This window comes from Lytechinus pictus, chromosome 3 (assembly GCF_037042905.1).
Source record: "Lytechinus pictus isolate F3 Inbred chromosome 3, Lp3.0, whole genome shotgun sequence".
NCBI classification, from domain to species: Eukaryota; Metazoa; Echinodermata; class Echinoidea; order Temnopleuroida; family Toxopneustidae; genus Lytechinus; species Lytechinus pictus.
The window spans coordinates 39,327,534-39,350,335 of record NC_087247.1 but is presented as its reverse complement, the minus strand read 5'-3'; the positions used below and the strand labels follow the sequence as shown (position 1 = coordinate 39,350,335).

The following is a 22,802-nucleotide window of genomic DNA, read 5'->3' as shown; positions in this document are numbered from 1 at the left end:
GTGGCCTTTAGGTGCAGATAAGAAATGACCTTACATTTTGGGTGATAACCTTTTTTTTTTGCTTGTCAAATTTTTCAGGGGAAAATGTATCCCCCGCCCCTTTGGAAAATCCTGGCCCTGCCCCTGTAATCAATCCCTAATAATGGGTACCTTTTTAGCCAAAATGACCCATAAATATGGGTATGGGTTTTGAACCTTCAGCCGCACACCCCGTCCAAACCAAATCTAAGTACCCCCCCCCCCCCCCCCCCGGTTTGAATAAAACAAAATGATTAGAACATGAGAGGGCTGTTAAAAGAAATCAATTGATAGAAATATTGATACCCTTTCACATTCAATATGCAGAGTAGGAACAATTATTTATCACTAAATTAATAATTTATGCCCTGTTTTTACAAAGGATGAATACTGTATAGACCCTAATATTATACACAGTGAAGGTGACTCTGAGCGAAAGAAACCAAGACTTGCTCTTTGTACTTCATCATTGTTTACATTTTAAACAATAGTTCTCAAAATGTCCTAAACATAAAGAGTAGTATCTGCTCTCGAAGTCTTGACCTCATTTTTTTTTAGAATTGGATAAATGGAAATCAAGATTACATACATCACATGTATACTGTTTTAACAATTGAACAAATGGTAAACACATTTCAATGTTTATCTTTCACAGATGTATTGATTAAAATATCAGTACTTGTTTCAATTGTTTTGTTATTTATTCCTACACCAGTTCCCCTCTCTCTCTTTCTGTAAATATGTTGGCTTTCTTTCCCTACTGTCCCCACTATGTATTATTTGAGCCTGCCCGCCTCTCTCTCTTTCTCTGACATGTATCCAACTTGAATAAAGAAATGTTTGCTTTAAATTTCTGAATTTATAATTACATTGCAGTGGATCTGCCTCTTCCATCAAGGTTTGTGTTCAATTATTTTGAAAATGTTTATATATCATATAATGCACGTAAAATGTATTTTTTGACTTGAATATCATGCAATGGAAGACCCATTATCTTACCTTCTATTTTTCTTAAAATGTCTTCTTCCTCAAACTTTGCTGTGTGGAACTCTTCGTCGATGTTTTCCATAAATTGTGGTTTCACAACCAGTTTACCGATCACAGAGAATAATCGTGCAAATCCCAACGGTGTTGAAACTGAACAAAATAAAAGTTTGAACTTGAAGTTACATTCTTCTTTCTCGGTCCTCAGTCCTGTGTTTGTATATCATTCAATAATCACAATCATCAAATTTGGAAGGCACAAGTAATGGTATTTCAAATCAGTTTCTAAAGTTACAACTACAGATTAAAATTCAATTACTTATCAAACATGAATATGATAAATAAGCTATGCCATAGGTCATGAAAAATCAAACTCTTTGTACAACTCCAATTTTGTCTACATGTATGCTTGGTGTTTCACTCACTGTAGGAGGTCACATGCCTGAATGGTAGTGTTTTCAGGTTATAGTTACATAATCCATGGAGCTATTCTGTAATAGCTCTATGCATAATCCATGGACTTTGTGCATGCCTGAACAGTAGGCCTATAGCAAGCATTAAATATCATAGTTAGAAAGGTTTAAAGGACAAATCAAAATTTGGTTTCAAACCAAGGTTGGTAGATTGCAAAACCCGATTGATCAATTATGCTTCCTACAAATCACAACTTCGTTACTGACAAGTTTCAATTTGTGTGCATGACTAAAAACTGAAACTGTAAACTATCATCATTTTGTTATTATAGACTTGGCATTGTCAATAATTATTCATTTAATGTATGCAATTTGTTCCCCAATTCTAATTAGGCTAATTTTCATATTATCCCATAACAAGTTCGGGGGGGGGGGGGGTTATTTTCAAAAAGTGCCCTTTGGTTTTGCCCACATTAATTTTGTTTTATATGACTAGACAGTACACTCTACTCCACCTTCTCCAAATAAAAGAATTGAGGAACAAACATCAATATTATATCATGGAATACTTACTGAGTAACATTAGAACTCCCAACAGAGCCATACATGAATACAAATACGGGACATATGATGTTGAAACTCCTGTAGGAAAAAAAAGGTTATAATCTTACATGTATCTTTGAATTATAACTAACTAGCAGAAATAAACATATCAAGTGATCCTTATGGAACTATTTCTAATCACCCTGTTGTTTGCAGGGTGTGTATTTCAGATCATGTGCAAGTAATTTTGACAGGGCATCAGGATGTTAATAAGAACCTGTATCACATAATGCAAAGCCAAAGACATTATAGTCAAATTTCAAAAACTCTCCCAAAGACCAAAATATATATTTAAGCTTTTCACTAAACATTTCTATGTAATGTCTTTTTATTTCTAAAGTGGATTGGAAATACCCCCTCGAGTTTTGAAAACAATCTTAATAAAATTCCACAAATATGGAGGTGTTTAATACTTGATACACAACTCTTCGCAAATTAAACTAATTTTCTTGTCCAAATAGTTCTTCTATCATGTGAAACAACTTATACTGCTACCAATCTCTGGTTGTACAAGTTTTTGTTTAATTCTTTACACACTAGGAATCAATAATAATAACAGCACTTGACAAGGGAAATAACATTTCCTGACTTTTAAATAATTATCATCCAACAGTTATCTGACAAAAGATAAGCCTTTCACAATTAATGAAATTAAGTTCACTGCCGGGGGGGGGGGGGGGGGGGCCACTTACATTGACGAGTGGATACCATGCGCGACCAAAAAAACATGTAAAAAGGATGTCTTTTTCAAGATAGGGCATGTTACGTACGTAACATAATAAGGGTGTCAAAAACACTAAAATAATGAAAAGAGGGTATCTATTTCACTAGGAAAGATATTTGTTAAGGGTCAAATTTGCGAGGGTATAAAAAGGACTAAAATGTTTTATAAAGGATGTACTTTTTGCCCCGTCAACACTACTTGTTTAGAGTCCGATTTGCGCAAGGTTTTGGAGTTTGGGATGTACTATACCCAATGATGTAGGTAATGGTAAAACCAACGACCGACGTCCGTGACATAACTAAAATATTGCTGTACTCGTTTAGGGGTTCAATGCAGGGAATACTTGCCAAGGGTATCGTTTTGTTCCCAATACTTGTTAAAGGGATGGTCCGGGCTGAAAATATTTATATCTTAATACATAGAGTAGAAATCACTGAGCAAAATGCCGAAAATTTCATTAAAATCGGATAACAAATAATAAAGGAAGTTTAAAGTTTAGCAATATTTTGTGAAAACAGTCGTCATGAATATTCATTAGGTGGGCTGATGATGTCACATCCCCACTTTCCGTTTTCTTATGTTATTACATAAAACCGTATTTTTCATTATTTCATACTTGTGTGAATAATATGTCTCCCTTGTAATGAAATAAGTTGCAGCAATAAATATCTAATGCACTAAATCAGTTGTCAATTCAATTTTTCTAGTTCTTGGAGGAAAAAATTTGAATAAACCTAATTTCATATAATAAAATACAAAAGAACAAGTGGGGATGTGACATCATCAGCCCACCTAATGAATATTCATGACTACTGTTTTCACAAAATATTGCTAAACTTTAAAATTCAATAACTTTGTTATTTGTTATCCGATTTTGATGAAATTTTCGGCATTTTGCTCAGTGAATTCTACTCTAAAATAAAGCTATAAATACTCTCAGCCCAGACCATCCCTTTAAGGGTAGGGTTTCACACGCCAACTTGTTAAGGGGTGCATTTTCAGAATATGGAAAATACTTGTTTAGGGTGCTTTTCGAGACCCCATGGTTGCGCATGGTATCCACTCTTCAATGGAAGTGGCCCCCCCCCCCCAAGTTCACTGTCTACATGTAAATTAACAAACTTTTGTCAAATTTCCTACTGGAATGGAGTGAATCAGGAATAACCAAACATTAAAAAACTGTAGGTCGGTACAAGGTAGATCATCAACAGTGCTCTTCTTCCCCCCATGCAAGATTGATTTGACTACAATAACAACTAATCCCTTGGCATCCTTATTGTCAGTCTGTATTCTGAGTCACATGTCAGGTTGGGTAAAACATGTTTACAGTGAAAGACAGGGATTGGAATGGGGTTGGAATGGATGGGGTATAGCATGATGTGTACTGGTAGTGTCAGGATACAGGATATGTCAGTCGGGATGTATTATTCAGATAATATCTAATCAACATTCATTACAATAAGGACAATTCTTCTCAACTTGATATTGCGTTGTAAATAATTGATAGGAATCAACTCGAAAGATGGCATAAAAAGGGAATATTGTTGTAGCCTTTTCCTGAACCCCTAGAGCTCCTAGGAATTATTTGTATCTGGTCGATTACATCTCAACTTTTCATCTACCAGACATGTACAATAGGTGGTTTCAAACCGCCTCGATCATAAGAATCCCCGTTAAATTACGAGAACTTTTTTAGGCTAAAAAATACCCATTAATTATTCCTGCATTCACACTGCCCCGAAACATACCCTTCGGGATAAGTTCCTGAATAAGCAGGCAAGGCGCGAGATTCAAAATCACTAGCCCAGCAGCCACCCACGGCGCCCGCGCCCAACGACACGCTGGGCTAAAAGTTCCCGTAAATTGCTTTCACATTAGGTGGTTTCAGACCGCCTCGAAGTTCGCCAGTTCCAGGTATTCTCTGATCGGGAAATTTACCCCGATCAGAAAATACCAGGTATTTTGGCGGTCTGAAAGCAAACTACGCGTAATATCCCCGAAAGAAAATACCCGATAAATAGTAGGTACTTGGCGAAATTACGAGAACTTTCGCGGGGATTTTTCCAAGGTCGTGGGTATTTTGGCGGTCTGAAAGCAAATTACGGGAACTTTTAGCCCAGCGTGTCGTTGGGTGCGGCGCCGTGCATGGGTTGCTGCTGGGCTAGTGATTTTGAATTTCGCGCCTTGCTGCTTATCAGACCATACTGCGCATGCTCGTAACTTCAGGAACTTATCCCGAAGGGTATGTTTCAGGGCGGTGTGAATGCAGGAATAATTAATGGGTATTTTTCAGCCTAAAAAAGTTCTCGTAATTTAACGGGGATTCTTGTGATCGAGGCGGTTTGAAACCACCTATTGCCAAAATACCTGCGACCTTGGAAAAATCCCCGCGAAAGTTCTCGTAATTTCGCCAAGTACCTACTATTTAGCGGGTATTTTCTTTCGGGGAAATTACGCGTAGTTTGCTTTCACATTACCAAAATACCTGGTATTTTCTGATCGGGGTAAATTTCCCAATCAGAGAATACCTGGAACTGACGAACTTCGAGGCGGTCTGAAACCACCTAATGTATACAATTTTCAAACAGCGAACAGTACATTTTTGGGGCAAAAGAGTAACATAGGCCCATGGAAATCATGAAATCAGAACAACAACAAAAGCAATTAACCTACAATACATGTCTGAACAATATGTCTATCAATAAACACTCAGGTATGGTGAACCTATCACACGACTGATATTACTTTGCAGGAAATATTGTATTTACAGCAGTTATTGAACAAAAAATAAATCAATAGTATGAGACACTTGCTGGTATCAAAATTTCATTGAAAATGCAGAGAACTGGTAACCAATTCAGATTTTACAGAGAAATATATAAGACTATTGCTTTTCAAAAACAACCATGTGATCAACAGAACAGATAAATCCCATCTCTTTTAAGGGTAAGACTGATACCAGCACAAAGACTAGAATAAAATTGACGCTGGTCTACACACGCATCTAAAAAAGTCAAAGTGCTTAAAAAAAGGTTCAAGGTGAAAATGTAGAAAGTAGGTGATAATATATATCTATAAATAATTTCATGATTTGATCTATTTTTTCCAATATAGGTACTTACTTTGTAATGTTTCCCTGCTGGAGTCTGTATCATCCAATAATGCACTAAACACCCATACAAGACCAAAGACTAGGATACTCAGCATTAGTAACACCATGAATGTCTCATATACTCGACCTCTGATGCCCTGGTAAAGATTTAACAAAAGAATATACTAAAAATAGACTTCCACCTCAGAATTAGTCAAGGATTCTATTTCTAAGATGCTTTTTCAAACATCAGCTTGGACTATTGTCTATCCTTAAATACATCAATTTTTTAAAATCTAGATATAACTTTGGGGTTTTCTTCCATTTCATGATCGAACTACTCAGTGACAGTGTGGAGAAATCGCACTTTCACTAGCATTCGCAATAGGTTTTGCACGCGAGTGAAGCTTGATGTGGGAGAGCCAATCACGTCTCTGGTACCATCATACACATCATCATATTCGAGTCAATTCAGAGACTGATGCGAGGCATATTTAAGAGAGGCATTTTAGCGCTTTTTAATTGGCGATTTCCACTTTATGTATTATTTTCAAATGACCTAATGATAATCCCCACATCATTACCTTTCCATTGATATACAATAGGGCCATATGTTCATAATCAATATACTTCTCCTTTAACATAAGACTATCGCCCATGTATATTGATGATTTGCCACACTTTTAACTTTCCACTTTGTCTATGATCGTGTAATTATTAGCCTTAACCCTACTTTAAAATTTTGTTTTCTTTCCATTTATACTATAAAAATTTTCTTTAATCCAAGGAAGGTGGAGCTAAGACTCCACCCCCCCCCCCCTGTCCCACCTATTTCCTGGGGTGAAGCTTAGCCCACATCAATTTCACATACAATTTTCCAAAGTGGGTTGTTTAACACAGTTAATAGGTAGTACAGTATATCTGGCCATGCTAAAAAGCAGGGTTAGCCATCTTATTGCAGTGCTAGCCAGGCAATTGCATAGTTAAGACTTAAGAGCTGTTAATTTAAACCAACCAGGCTATAAAGGAAAAGCGGGATTTAACATTAGCCAATTACAAAAGTAAAAATTTCATACAAAATGCAGAAATCCTTGATGTACCAATACTCAAAATTATCAACAAAAATGCATTTTCTTACTTTTCAGTGTTATCATTAGCCCCTCCCTCTTCAGAAAGCAGAGGCCAGTTTACAAAGAAAAACTTCACAATAATCAGACACATGCAAAAAGAAAAGAATAAGCAGACAAAATGATACCATGGATGTTTTTTTTTTTTTTTTTTTTCATTTTCCAGGGACTCATACCATACATGTACATCAAATTCATGTGTGCATGTAATTTACTTTATCAATCCATTATACACATGACCTGGTACTTTGTCCAAAGATATTTATATTAAATAAGGTGATTTCCTCCAGGACAATGAAAACCAAGGTGTGCCGACCAAACCACTGATCATATCAATCTTGTCAATGGAATAAATGTCCTTTATATCATAACAAAGATAGGCAGGAATAGTAGACCTACTGAAGGTCACTTGATAGGATTACAATTCAAGTACATGTAGGATTTATCAACTGGAATAGATTTGGCACCTCACCAAATCAAATCTTTAGTTGTAAAAAGATAAAAAGTGATCTTCATGTGACATAAAATGGACTTCTTGGAGTGACATGTGCATATGAAGGCAGAGCTGCACCAGCCCGGGTTTGCTCAAGCTCCAGATTTTAGCCTGGTCAGCCCTCTTCGCGATTAATCTCGAGATTAAAAAAAACCCGTCTCCACCAGCGCAATTCGTGCTCGAGCGAGGCATCCACTCATAATGGTGTGACGCTGTGAATAAATAATCCTGAGTCAATGCGTCTGCACCTGCGAATTAGCAGGATAATTCGTAAATAGCGTGCTAGTTTGCAAATAATCCTTAGTTGACTTGGGATTGCAATCTCGAGATTAATCCAGCGAACTATCCCGATGATTGCGTCTCCATTACAAATAATCTTGAGATTGTTCATATCGGGATAAATTGCCTGATCAGAAATAGCGTGCTAATTTGAAAACTTGGGCTGGTGCAAACGGCCCTCATGAGGTGTGTCTCATGTACCTCCCAGATGAATGTCTCACATCAAAGTACTTATGCCTAACATCCACTTCTGGCTATCATAGTATCAATTTGAAACAAATTACCATACTTGATATTACATGGCCAATGCAATGAGCCTGATTTAAGTCTAGTTTCTGATAAATGTAAATTATCTTGCTAAATGAATAATCTCACTCAAAATTCTGAAACATAATTCCAAACCCAAACTTGGTATGCCTAGTTCATCCTGCAAACGCTAGGAGATTCTGAAGGGTGAAATCATCACAGGATTACCTTGCGATGGAAGGTGAGGATAGATATGGATGCATCATAACTTCATAAGCTATTTTGCTCATTCCTTTCATACATTATGATGTTAGTAAACAGTACCCTGGCTTCATGCTCCCAAACTTCTCTATCATGTCACGTCCTTCACAGAAAGCATGGTTACTTGTAGTTGCCCCCCCCCCCCCATGAAAAAATCCCAAACAACATAAAATAAAACACAGGCACAAAAGAAAAAAATGAATGAAAATTAAGTAAACTTAATAAAGCCAATATCATTGTTATTAATTAATACTCAAATAAATAAATAAAAGATAAAAATGAACAAAAAGTGGCTCAAAGTTTTAATATAATGAAACTGATAATTCATTGATTAGAGAACCTAAATAAAACCTGAGACAAGACTTCAATCATGAACTGTGTCAGGAAAAGGACAAGGAGCCTTCCTCTCTCTCTCTCTTTCCCGCTATCCCTCACAAATGTGCTAATGATACAGTACGGGAAGGTTCTTTGGAAAGTTAAATACAATACTCGTAATGAGATTCAATAGAACAAAACTGATCAAATTGATTTTCCTCATGCATACATGTACAGTGGTGTACTTCTCTCCATCTTGAATTTCTTCAGCATTTTCAGTTTGTTATTCAGAAAAATATAGCCGGCTCTGTATTTTGGACTGAGGCAACACAAACCTTGTCTACCTGATGTGCAGAAATATTTATACGTTGGCTGAATGTGCAAACGCGACTGAATTCCCTTGTAGTATTGAGCATTCTCCAGAATCTTCCTGCCCTGTATCACAAGCTCTCTGATGCTGATGGTCCCTTTATGTTTTCTCTACAGTTATATGCTTATCTTGCTTATAAATGCTTTTTTTCTTTTGATCCCCTCCCCCTAAAACATAATCCCTTCTAATATTCAATTTCTTCCCTGAAATGACAATAGAAACACTTACTGTCAGAACAATTATTCCACACATCACTGTTCACCAAATGTCATTACATTTTTAGTTCTTTACATTCTTGCAAGAACACCATACTCTAAGGGAGATAGTGACCTCTATGACCTTTGACCCCCAAAGCTACCGTAATCAGAAAATGGCCACTCTTATACAGTATGCATACTTGGACGGGGGCGGGCACTCACATACATTGGTGGTACGGGGACGTGCCGCTTTGATGACCCTATTTTTCTAACCTAATTTTCAGTTCTCTAGATACTCCGAATGACAAAGGTTTTGTTCAGAAGCCGCCCTGCTCACAAGACCTCCGTTACGAAACATCTCAGTTCCCAAAATTGTCCAGAGCGAGCACCGCATGCGAGAGCTGCACGCACGGCTTTACAACTCCCTCCATAAGTAGCTACTAGCAGCTCCATGCATTGTTAACACCCACGTAATCATGCACAGCGCTAGTGTGCATCATACCTACAGTACCGCGATCCTGTTCCGTAGACCGTTTTTCACACATTCTGGTATATATTTAGTTCCCAAGACCCTGTATTTTACCCTTGTAGTCAGTTTCTTAGTCCCCCATTTCAGGGTTTGGTAAGGCACATCCCCATTAAAATATTATTTGAGAGCCAAGTTTGAAGTTGATCAAATAGTTTTTTAGTTATATTGCAAGAACGAAAACGAGATGGCAGACAGATGGATGGATGCCTCCTACAAGCACATATTTGGTTGATTTGGAGGTAAATACCAATGAAATAAAGAGTTTAAAAAAAATAAAGACCTACATACATGTACAGTGCGTTCCAGAAAAAAACGAAACCGAGATTTGTCGATGATTTTTCATAACTTAATCACAAATACATTAGACAAGTGACCTACCATTGTAAAGCTTAGAATCCCCTCTTTCATCTGAAATTACTTAAATTATTCTTCCTTCACGCATGAGTGAGCAAAAACAATCTGAAGAGGGGATACCAAAAAGTCACTTGGCGGGCTGTATCTGGGTTTCAAAAAGAAAACAAAATTTTTTAAAAAGTTCAATATCTGATCTTTAATTTGATACCTAAATTACAGAAAATGGCCAAGAAATAACAAAGTTCTGGTTATTTGAAATAAAGCTAGAATTTCAATAATTTCATAAAATGAAGAGGTTATACAGGCTAGGCTTTCCGAGTCACTCGACACTCCGTTTGGTTGACGATCAGCCATGCATTAAGTCTTTTTTGTTAACCGTGCGATAGCTTCTGTGTGAAACCGGTGAAAACACATTTATTTAATGAAATTATGGAAATACAAGCATTGTTTCTAGGGAACATAACTTTTTTACTTCTTGACCATTTTCTGTGATTAAGGTATCAAATTAAAGAGCAGATATTGAACTTTTTAGGCATGTAATTTTCTTTTTGAAATTCAGATACCCCTGCCAAATGAGTTTCTGGTATCTTTTCTTCAAATTGTTTTTGCTCACTCATGCGTGAATGAAGAATAATCTAAGTAATTTCAGATTAAAGAGGAGATTCTAAGCTTTACAATGGTAGGTCACTTATCTATTGTATTTGTGATAAAGTTATGATAAATCATCAATAAATCTTGGTTTTGTTTTTTGTGGGACGCACTGTATATTGTACCAAGATAAATTATCAGGTAATTGCTTCAATTTGAGTCTGCACTGCAAAGAATAGAATTTAATAACATAATGCTAGCATTGCTAGTGAGTAAGACAGTGATTCATACTATTTTTGGATTTATAGCTTGTAAATTTAGTCAATACCTATATTTTTCAAGAAAAATACTTAGCCACTGTTGTTACTTTCATTGATGCCTCTTCAAGAACATCAGACATTTTTTTTTGTTTCATCCTTCCCTTAAAAGCAGCAGACATCAATCAATGTAATCATTCCATGCAATGCAATCACTTCTACACATAAACCTTTGCTAGGGCAATTGTGTTAAAGCAATTTTGGCAGTGATTGACCAGTGACAGCAGGCCATTTAGTTCAATTTAAGAATGCATTCCTTTGCAACTGTGCTCGCTGCCACTCTCACATATATGTGGAAACAGACTGGCTAGCATTTGCCAGCATCGCCTTCTTGGTCTATTATAGATCTAACGTCATACCAGTGACAACAAAATAATAATATGTACATGTAGGGCTGAAGGCTATGTAGCCTCTATAAATTACAAATGTTAAAGGTTAAATCTAATAATTTGGAATGGACAGGAGCATAGAGAAAATATCCCGTACTGAAAATATAAATTTCCATTCCACTGGGTGACTGGGCAACATTTATAAAACCTTAATATGTTAGTAATGTCAACTCCTTACAGGGGCCGCGGAACGGTTTTCAAAGTGGGGGGGGGGGCTGAGCCAAAAGTGGAGGGGCTGACCATGCAAAAAATCACAATCATATAGTCATTTTGACGTTTTTTGTACACGGTTTTGGAAAAAAGTGAGGGGGGGCTGAAGCCCCCCAGCCCCCCCTCCCCGCTTTCTCAGCCCCTGCCTTATATCACAAAAAAGTATTTTGAGACAATAACTCCTTTACATGAAGTCCATGTGACATGTACATAATAGGTGTAGGCTTATAGGTTTTCTGAAACCTCATCAATCTTTTATGAATGGTGATCCTACTTGTTTCAGTACTGTTTTCACATCAGTTCTCTCTAAAGTTTCTTCACACAAGATAAAGACAGAAGATCCACTTTGTAATTGAATGCTTTGACATATTCAAGATCTAGGACATTCTTGTTGACCTTTCAACCTTTCTTCTTGTACTTTCTCATGCCATACAACACCACCACACCAATAACACTTGACCAACCTTTGTTTATGCTTTTAATTGGGTTGATATACTGTAACATCATCCATAAGAAATATCAAGAGATGATAAAATGGCCATTGGTTAGATTTGGTATATCACTTTCTTGAGAGGGGTAGGATATATCCCACTTACCCCATCCCCCCCAACACATGCATCCACACACACATACAAAATCTGGTAGTAATTGTAAAATATTAAAACAAATAAAGCAAATCAAGACCTTCATATAAATGGGCATATAGTGCGCTTACATTTGCTCATTGAACATGATCAACAGTGTAATTGTCAGCCGTTTGCATTTAATTTTGAGCCTTTCACTAATATGAAGTACTGAATATCAGGTAGTGTTTTGTATTTTTGATGGGGTTAGTTATATCAGCATATGGTGTGGAAATGACTGAAACATATTTCTCCATTACAGATGGTGAATTAGCTAACTAGTAACTAGCAAAAAAGATTACCTTTTTAGAGCCCGGAAATCCCTCAGATTCCGTGAAAAAGTATGCAAATGGCAGAAGCACGAAAAGACACAAGTTGGAAAACAGGAAAATCAAGTTCCAGAGACCTACATGGAAAGAATGGACACGTTGTAAACCACAGTCATCATATAATTCATACATAAGCAAATAATATTTTTAGTTTTTTTACTAATAATACTGAACACCTGTGCTTGTAACAGAAGTAATAAAAAAGCTTCCAAAAACCATTTTAATATATATCTTTACAACTTTGAGAACGACAAAATCAAAGATGAATTCAGATTCAATTCCTTTATAACGTCTTCTTTAAAATACAGAAAAATATCCCCAAAAATAATTCTGATAAAATCCTGGGCCTGGGGCTGTTTCTTTATTAAAGTTGTTCATAAATTATGACCTTACACATTATTTGTCATTAAAGTGATACACCAAAATTTTATGTAATTTTAGCATCATTTGTGGGCATTTTTTATCAACCTAATCAATTTTTCCACTCAGATGCTTGGTAACAATGATAATATAAAAACACTAGATTTCCACTCTACCTTTATGTGAATTATAAAAAATGGAGTGAGAATTTACTTTAGCATCCAGTCATTCATACAATAATGCACAACAGATTTAAAAAAAAAATACTTTGCTATTATGGTAATTCTCAGCAGTCAAACAAAGTCCAGGTTTCCACATTACTTGTTACTTACTTGCCCTTTAATACTATAATGGCAAAAATCATAATCTCCATGAAACCAGGCCCAGGAATATGGAGTCCCTATTATGGTCACACAATTATATTATTGTACAAGTATGAATTGTGATTGTGTTCAATTGTTACTGGAGCTTGTATTACACATCTTTATTAAATCAGAAGTCAAAACACAGTACTTGTAACTAATGTCACACTCACGTGATAAATTCTTTCCTTTTTAATACATGTCACTTTCTTTAAGGTGACATGTAATTTGCAAATTACTTCTGAAGATCAGAACTTTAATGTACACCATTTTAAAATTATGATGTACTCTGTGTGTGTACTGTTCTGAACAGTACCGTGCATGATTTTTACCATTTAATATTGCTCATTCTCACATATTTATTAATTTAAAATGCCATTCACAAAATAACATATAGTAAACTTAAATATAAGCAAAGCTGCCAAATAGAGTACACAACTTTCTTTCATCAAAGAGATCTTTTTTTTTCTTCAAGCCATAGAGCTTCCAGGGATGCACCCCTGGAAATGCAGTGTCTCGATAGGAGACCCTTTTGCAGTTTCCCTTTATTCTCGAGGATTTGTGTCTCCTTCAGGTGACACTTTAGCAGATTCTCTTTATTTTGACACCATATAGAATACAATAAGGAAGAGAAAAATGTTGTTGAATGAATATTGTAATTTCCAATACAGTACTGTACTCTGCCATCTCTTAATAAAAGTTGTTCATCTTGAGCCAACCATTGCCCATTTTCCATTGAAAAATGTGCTTTCTTTTTATTTCAAAATCATTTTGACTTATTTATTTCTGTCAGAGTGGGTAAAATATCAAAGGGGTACTCCAGGCTGAAAATGATAATTATGATTTAAATTGATGAAATAAAATCAGACAGACAAAACACTGCAAATTTCATCAAAATCTGACAAGGAATAACAAACGTATGACATTTAAATAATGTTTTGCATTATTTTGGTGAAACAGTTCAATATCTTCATGAATTATGTGATGCAAACTGATGATGTAATATCCCCACTTATCATTTTGTACTTTATGATATGAAATTAAAACTTTGCCCACCAAAAATGAAAAACTGGATTGACAACTGATTTAATGTTTAAGATTATCATTGCAGCAACTTATTTTGTTACAAGGGAGACATATCATACACCCTTACAAGTATGAAAATATCAAATAATTATGATTTCATGTAAGAAAAAAAGAAAAGTTGGGGATCATCAGCAGCCCACCTACTGAATATTTATGACAGTGTGCATAAAACTATTTTTAAAAAAAATATGTCAAAATTTCAAATTCAATAACTTTGTTATCAGATTTTGATGAAATTTTCAGCATTTTGCTTGGTGAATTTAAAGGAGTGATAGCACATTAATCAAAACATTGGTACAGTTATCCACCTCTTTATAGGGTTGTGTCTCAATCAGAGAGACAGTGATTTTTTTTTATGTGTAATCATAGAAATTTCCTGAGTTGCCCTATCCAATAATCAAGGAGTATGACTTAGGAATCTTCCTGTTATATAAATCAAAACAGAAATTGATTTGTTTTGTGTATTTACCATGAATAAGGGAACCATTGAGCCATTGGATGTAGAAACTCTTAGGATACCAGAGAAGAACCTCATTACTGATGATAGAGAGGGGAAGTAGTAGAACAGCCCCTACTGATACAGCCATTGTGAAGGTACAAAGCCATAATGCAATGCTGTATACCATTGCATCCTCCGCATCAGCTGTAAAGTCAACAAAATTCATTCCATTACCATTCACTTGAAAGAGATATGAATAAACAATATTCAAGACAGATTGAATAACTCTTAGTTACTAAAATAAATGGTGTCAATACAATGTATCATTCTTATGAAATTCACTTCTAATGCATGATCAATTCTTTAAATATAAAAGGTTTGTTACATGGATGCCATGTCCCATAAAATATTATGGTTTTGTGACATTTGCTGGACATTGGTAACAGAGGAACAGATTTTGTAATAAACTTTTAATATCAAGACTACGCATAGGAAACTTGAGATATTTAGCTGCATGACTAAGCTAGTAAATGTTATACATACATGTAAAACTTGGTTATTAAACCCACTTGCCAAAATTTGAGTTTTACAACCAATATTACTTGGACATTATATCTACAAAAGGCTGTACAGTGTACACACCTTTTTACAAATGAGTTCTTAATGGCATAAAATTCTTAGTAAAATATGATCTCAATAAAAAATGTAGAACCTACAAACAATAAATGTACATAGCATATTAACATGTAGGATTGAATTATGGTGAAATGTCACAATTTCTGCCCGAACTTTTTGGACATTCCAAAATCCAACATTGAATCTACAATACACTGTGTTCAACATTATGCTATGATGAAAGCAAGTTCTGAATATAAAAATGTAAAATACTCATTAGAATTTTGGTATAATAGTAGACAGCATGCACATTTCAAATGTTATTTTTTTAATGTTGGAATCTGTCATTCATGATCATTTATCATGTTGCATATTTCTTTAGTCTATCACTTGATTTTTACAGTTAGTTTTCATTTGTGTGTTTAAACTTTAACTGATCAAGAGCAGTTTACAAATTGGAAATGGAATAAAAAGATGTACCACATACCCGAGTACAAATCCTCTCTGTCCGTTCGTCTCTTGTATCGACATATTACTGCATATGATGACAGGTACAATATAGTAAAAAACAAAAAGTCAATCTGTGGAAAAATAACAGAAGAATAAATGAAGTAAAGTAAAACAAAATAAGAATATTTTGCAAAATTAAATAGGGCACTATTAACTTCATGCTTGAATGAAGCATGATAATACAAGAAATCTACCAACATGTAGTGATTTAGAACCATGGTATAACTGAAACCACCTCAATGAATTCAGGGCAAAGTGTGCAAAAACAAGTCTATTTTTATTAAATATTTCATTCACTGTATCTCCAAATCCAACAGAGAAAACTTGTGACTAAAATGAATTTACAGGAGCCTCAAGTGAAACAATCCCAGGGATGCAATATGCATACAAACTGAAACATAAAAACTGAATCAGGATTTCATTTATTTTGAACTTCCATTCTAATGTACCATACAAAACAAATTAAAAAAAATACAATATATACATGTACTGGCCTTGAACTGGCATTACAAATGTAAACTGTATTGTGTGTTTAGTATACTCTTTGTGAATGGAGTGTCACCCTCAAATTTAAACACATGTTCCTTCCAATCAATAATCCAATGAATACCTACATTAACAGCCTACAGGTCATTATTGTCTGCAAAATGAAAACTCTAAATAATTACAAAATTATAATTTTCTGGACAATTTAAATGGTTAAACTGAGAATTTGATATTTTTAGTTTGATGTTCCCCTGCTTAGTTGGGAGTGACAAAGTACTCATGTCAAGAAAGTGTATAATTATAGCAACATGTTGAGCAAGTAGGCCAATCAATAATCTAGTAGCAGTATTTTAGAGTCAGTGAGGTATCAGTTGCGAAAACTTGGGTTTATTTTTTGTGAAAAAAGTACACATTTTTTAACCCCACCAAAAAAAAAAAATCTATCAACAACTATTCCATACATTAATTTCATCATGTTGAGATTTTTGTAAATTCTATTTAAACTTCCTGAACAGCAACATTCTTTTGGGGGGACGTTCAAAACAGCAACAAAACAGATAGTGAACTCTCAAAAACTCCAGTGAGAGACTCGACACCTTGGATGTTCTCCATCACACCTGTGCTATATATATTTCCTTCGCTGGCTAAAAAAAATAATAAAATGAAAAAAAATTTAATGACCACTCTAAACTTTAAACTACAATATAAATCAATATTACTCATTCATCAGGCCATCCATGAGATGTTACCACATTACATGTACATTAAAGACATATGTACCACACCCTTAAAATCTGAGTGTGTGACATCATCAACTCTCTCATTTGCATCAATGTGATATGCAGGTAGTGTTTTGCAAAAAATAAACAAACTTAGAATACCATTAACTTTCTTATTTCACTTACGATTGTAGGACTGTTTATTGACATTTGGTTTCCTTTTATAGTTACAGTTCCAGCTTTGGTATTTTAGTTCAGCTTTGTTTACATTCTTGATGATTCTGTGGTCATCCATTGACCATTTGACTTTCAATTTCAACCTGCTTCTCAGGTCATTCTTTTCCTATGTGTTTATTCATTACATTCCCACATCCGATTCTCTTGTTCAACATTCTTATTACATAATCTACCAGCATGTTGTTCATCTCCATCCACTATCTATTATTGGTTATTTTTATAAAATTGGACTCTTACATTTTAGTAGTTGGCTCCACCATTCTCTTTATTCTGATTGGTTGATGTTCCCTAATGTAAAGTGATTTAATAAATCACTGCACTACTAGAAGTGTAGTCTGACTAAATAATACCTGCATGTTTCTATTCTCAAAGGCTTCATGCTGGCAAAAAAATATTTTCATTTTCAGGGCCTACGTGTACTTTTCACAACTTTCTGCCTAAATCTGCAAAATTGGATAAGCTTAACATTGCAATGAATGGGGATTTCCAGTGCTCCTTTTTTTCAGTTTTCATTGCAATCAAGGATCTTTGTTAAATAGAGAATGTAGGCCTATCATAAATATGAGTATCATTTTTTTTTCAATCCTAATACATTAAACTACTATCCATGATCTCATCACAAGCTCGAACAATTAATCACTGTACCGTTTTCAATTTTCTAATTACTCTGTGTGGGATGTAAATACATGTAGGTACTAAAGCCTGTTTGCATGCACATGCTCTAAATGATGTCACAGTTGCCATGGCAATCACTTCCTGTCTGTGCTTTTTGAGACGATGTGGCCTTCAGATTCACAGCCGATTGTAGAGATATACACCTTTGGTGGTAATGGGACACCTACTTGTACTAGAAATTATGTTGGATTCAACCGACACCATTTTTCACCATAAAAACATGTTTATCAATGATATAGCTCAAATTACTGTGAAACAAATCAATTTCTGTTTGCTTAAAATCAAACATTTTACAAACAATGGTTTTGCAAAACAAGCGCCTACTAAAATGCATACTTTCATCATGTCATGCTATTGTTTTGAAAGAAAGATGTTGGATGTTTGATTGAATGCAAATAAGATCTCAATCAATTACCTCTTTCATTGATCTACTCTGTTGATGTAATCAGCATTAAGGTCAAGTCCACCCCAGAAAAATGTTGATTTGAATAAATAAAGAAAAATAAAACAAACACAACACTGAAAATTTCATCAAAATCGGATGTAAAATAAGGAAATTATGACATTTTAAAGTTTTGTTTATTTATGCACAACTCAGTGACATGCAAATGAGAGAGTCAAGTGATGTCCCTCAATCACTATTTCTTTAGTTTTTTATTGTTTGAATTATACAATGTTTCATTTTTACCGATGTGGCAGTAAGAAACCAACTTGACTGAACCTAGGTAATTTAGATATTCAGGGAGGAACAAATATTTGTTTGAAAGGACAATGACAAGAAAATTAGAATATTTCATCTTTCATACCATAAAATACTATAGAAATAGTGAGCGGGTGACATCATCAGTCACCTCATTTGCATACCAACCGGGATGTGCATATATATATACTGTTTTGTGAAATTAACCAAAACTTTAAAATATAACTTTCTTATTTTACATCCAATTTTGATAAAATTTTCAGTGTTATGCTTGTCAGATTTTTCTCTTTTTATTCAATGATCTTTTTGTTGGGTTGGACTTGTTCTTTAATACTTAAAGGCCAAGTCCATCCCAGAAAATGTTGATTTGACATAATGTCCCTATGCTTTATAATGCTTCAATGTATGGCAGGGTACAATCTACTGTAATCCATGGAGTTAGTTGGACTAAAAGTTTCTGTCTCTGTACAATTGGTCGTTCTGCTGAACACCATGTTGGCTGTCTGGGGATAAGAGTAAAATGTCAAAAATTGTTCAATAAATCCTCAGAAAAGACAGTTATTCCTGTCTGGGTTTTACTGTTAGTGTGCACCGCAACAATTGTACGGTGTGGGGTAATTGTCCAGACAACTAGTCTGGGGGTTCTCAAAACATCATATATTCTTTCAATAGCAAAACTAATTGTGAATACTGTATTTGCTTTGTAGATGACTAGATGCAGTTTGTAATGTCTTTTAGATTAGGTACTTTCAGTTGTTTCATGAAATATTGATCGCAAGGTTCCTGAAATCACCATCTTGTCCACACAAACAATGTTGACAACAACTTGGTATATATCACTACTAAATGTACAATAATAGTCTAAATTAGATTATATAGAAAAGAATAACCATAGTTTTTAATTTAATATTTATAATTTCGGACATTTCACTATCATCTCCATTCCGTAAAAGTGAAACAACTTGATTTACAGAGACTGAAGCTATTTGAGCTAACTAATAAGGTCCTAGACTGGAAAATCAGTTTATTTCTGTCATTGTCAGGGATAAGACAGGAATAACCATAATTTCTGGGGATTTCTTGAACAAGTTCTGACATTTCACTGTCAATCCCCATTATGTATCAATTGGTGAGTGGAGCCAATGTAGTTCAGCGGAACAACCATGTACATGTAGGTACAGACTGAAGCTTTTGGTCTAGTCAGGGCCAGGGATATGCTCAGCTGAGACTTTGTCTGGCCCCGCAGCATACCAAAAAAAAATCAGAAAATGTTTTTAAAAAACTTCTGCAAAACAGCAGATTTTTCAGTCTAGCAAGGTCCTTACTAGACCAAAAGCTTCGGCCTCTGTAGTTTTATCCGTTGTTCCACTGAACGACGTTGGCTCCACTCACCAATTACAGAGACCGACGTTCCAACTCGATCTGCATTTCGACCACCTCTTTTGAAACCAACCACCTTGCACGCATTAAAATTATTGTGTATTGCAAACGATACGCGCGGGAGAGTAGGCGCAGTGCCCATAGGAACGGCAAGAATTGATTTTACGAGAGAAAAAGAAGGGGGAAAAGATACATATTTAGTAGAATTTATCAAAATTGTTTTGACTAGACCCGAACCCCGCCGAAAAACAGTTGTTCATACCAAGAAATCCGATAGGAAACGGCTTTAGAACAAATATCCGTCATCAATCGTCGAATCACGTGCCGGAGCTCTCAGTGGAAGTAGTGAGACGATAATTTAGCATTTTGACATCATAGAACTGATTTGGAAGAGTCAAAATATTTCGCCACCGCGACAAATATCGGCCGTAAAATCGCGGGTGGTCGGTTTCAAAAGAAGGGTGCAAATGAGCAAATGTAAAATCGTTGTATTCGTTGTTCGCCGATATATACGCGGATTGAAACGGAATCGCCGATCGAAACATGGGAATCTGATCTGCTCAATTTTCTGCACAAATGAGACGAAAACTGGGTAAAACTGATAAAATTTTTTTGCAGATACGATGTTTAGAAAATTGTGGTCTACAGCCCAACTGTTTTTTCCCCTTTTAAGTTTATTTTTCCACGTTTTGGTGCATTTCACGTAAAAACAGAATAATGATCTTTATTTTGGCTTAGGCCTAGGCCTAGGCCTAGTTCTCTTCATATATTTTTATGAAATAAAGACAAAAATCGATGAGCCCCGTCGGGGGGATTTAAAAAAAATGTTAAAAACTCCTCGAAACAGATGGCTGCCAGCTGCCTAGGTCCTTACCAAATATTCTCTAACGGCATCATGAAAGATCTGTTCCCTTGCATCCCACTGTTGTTCCACTTCCATTTTAACAGAGTACCGTATTAATGCCGTGTGAATTCCTCCAGTCCAAGTTACGCTATACGCGCTAGCACATTCATCATGTCAGTGATCTGGGCTGGAACAGTCAAGGACAAGGTTGCGAGACACGAGATTTCATAAAAAGAACAAAAACTCAGTCAAGCTGCGATCACTTTCTGCACGGACTTTAATTCTAACAATTAACATTGTTAGACTCAATAATTAAACCAAAATAACACAAATCAAGGAGGTTGAAGGTTCTGTCTCTTAATGTCAAGGATTTTGCTTTGGACTTTCAACTTCAAGATGCACCTTCCTCCGAGTCTGAGCTGAGCGAGCAACTATTTTTTCTTTTCTAACTGCTGTGTTTAAGTGGATGATTCAAATAACAAATTGGTTCAAAAGAGCTTCATTCAAAGAAACGAGCACACGACATCGATACGACATTCACAAGCATCTAGCCTACACGGAAATTCGGAATGAGGATGGCGACGCGACGGGAACAGTTAGCTGAGCTGAATGAGCTCTCAGGCGCTATAGCTCGGCCCGGCCCATCCAGATCCACGGATTCACCCTCTATCTTTCGCACTGTACGGCACTAGCACTAGTAGTAGTACGGTACGTAGCATGCATGTATTGCGTTGATGTATTAACGGTCACCTTTGACACACAATGGACTCTGTTGTTTACATTCGAAGCGCCATCTGCGCTTACGCAATGAATCGTAGACGATTGCGAGGTCTGAGTCAACGAGTAGGCCTATATATCTTCATTTTTTAATCAAATACTCGTAATCATCATTAACAGCAAAGGCGTACAGTTGAAAAGTGTACATAAGCCCCCAATATTATCACGACCAAGAAAAAAATAAGAGAAATTAAGATCGAGGGAAAAAAGGGTCAAAAATTTGCTCTATCGATTTGCTTTCTCACCGAGCTCTTTAGAATTCTCGCCCGAGAAGTTTGGTAATTTGGCCCTTCAAAACGTCATTTCGTGAGTGAATTTAACGGCCGCCAACTAATTGGGACCACCACTATAAGGGCCATCATCATCATAATCATCATTATCCACGTCCACCTGATCACTCATCTTTCATAGATTGAATGTTGAAAATTGTGAAAAAAAATATAGAAAATATTCTGATACCACATATTATACATGACCGAAAAAGATGTCAATATATCTATAAAACTCTGCTTGGAAAAACAAAATGTATTCCTGTATTCAAAATTTAGATGACCCTCCTGATAATATAAAAATTGAGAAATATACCATCCATATCAAGATATACTTCGGATATATTGGTTTAAGATATTTTCAGTATGATTAGATAGTAGATAGAATATTATTTTTGAATAAAAAATATAACATAAAGATTGTTAAAATGAAAATTGTTCATTTTGTAATATAGAGATAAAAGACTATTGTACACTTTTTTATGAATGTAAAAGTTTGTAAATGAGGGAAATGAAGGTCCTTAGATAGGCCAGTACATGTCAAGTTTAGTATGAAAACTATAATGTTTGCCTTCGATGAGAAAATTAACAATGCAAGGAATATATATTTCTACGAAAGTTTAACAATAAAAACTTGTGTTTGCATATGCAAAGAAAAATGATTGAGTCGGGGGGGGGGGGGGCTGGGAGGGAGGCACACTTTTTGAAGTACTGAAAAAGACGGTGTCCTTTTTACACAAGTAAAATGCCCCCTCACGAACGTGTACTGTACCCCTTTCCCCTGAGTAGGACCAGTTTTATGTGTTACAAACTGCCCTTTCTCGGATGGAATTTTTTACCGAAAATGACCCCTCTCGAACGTGTTCTGTGCCTTCACCTAAGA

The 22,802-nt window shown here is 35.5% G+C and overlaps 1 protein-coding gene across 2 annotated transcripts in view; it reads right to left on the bottom strand.

Moving 5' to 3' along the window:
* LOC129257272 (protein LMBR1L-like) overlaps positions 1 to 21,710 on the bottom strand; it is a 32,935-nt gene extending 11,225 nt beyond the window's left edge. For both annotated transcript variants that reach the window (XR_010293076.1, XM_064097018.1), the window contains exons 1-7: positions 20,904 to 21,710; positions 15,810 to 15,903; positions 14,738 to 14,911; positions 12,434 to 12,537; positions 5,865 to 5,991; positions 1,989 to 2,057; positions 1,018 to 1,155 (exon numbers count right to left, since the gene is read on the bottom strand). Coding sequence is in view for 1 of the 2 variants with exons in the window: in XM_064097018.1 (XP_063953088.1) it covers positions 1,018 to 1,155; positions 1,989 to 2,057; positions 5,865 to 5,991; positions 12,434 to 12,537; positions 14,738 to 14,911; positions 15,810 to 15,903; positions 20,904 to 20,969 (772 nt within the window). In the remaining variant the exon portion in view is untranslated. The remainder of the gene's footprint in view (positions 1 to 1,017; positions 1,156 to 1,988; positions 2,058 to 5,864; positions 5,992 to 12,433; positions 12,538 to 14,737; positions 14,912 to 15,809; positions 15,904 to 20,903) is intronic.
* Positions 21,711 to 22,802: the final 1,092 nt, after the last annotated feature.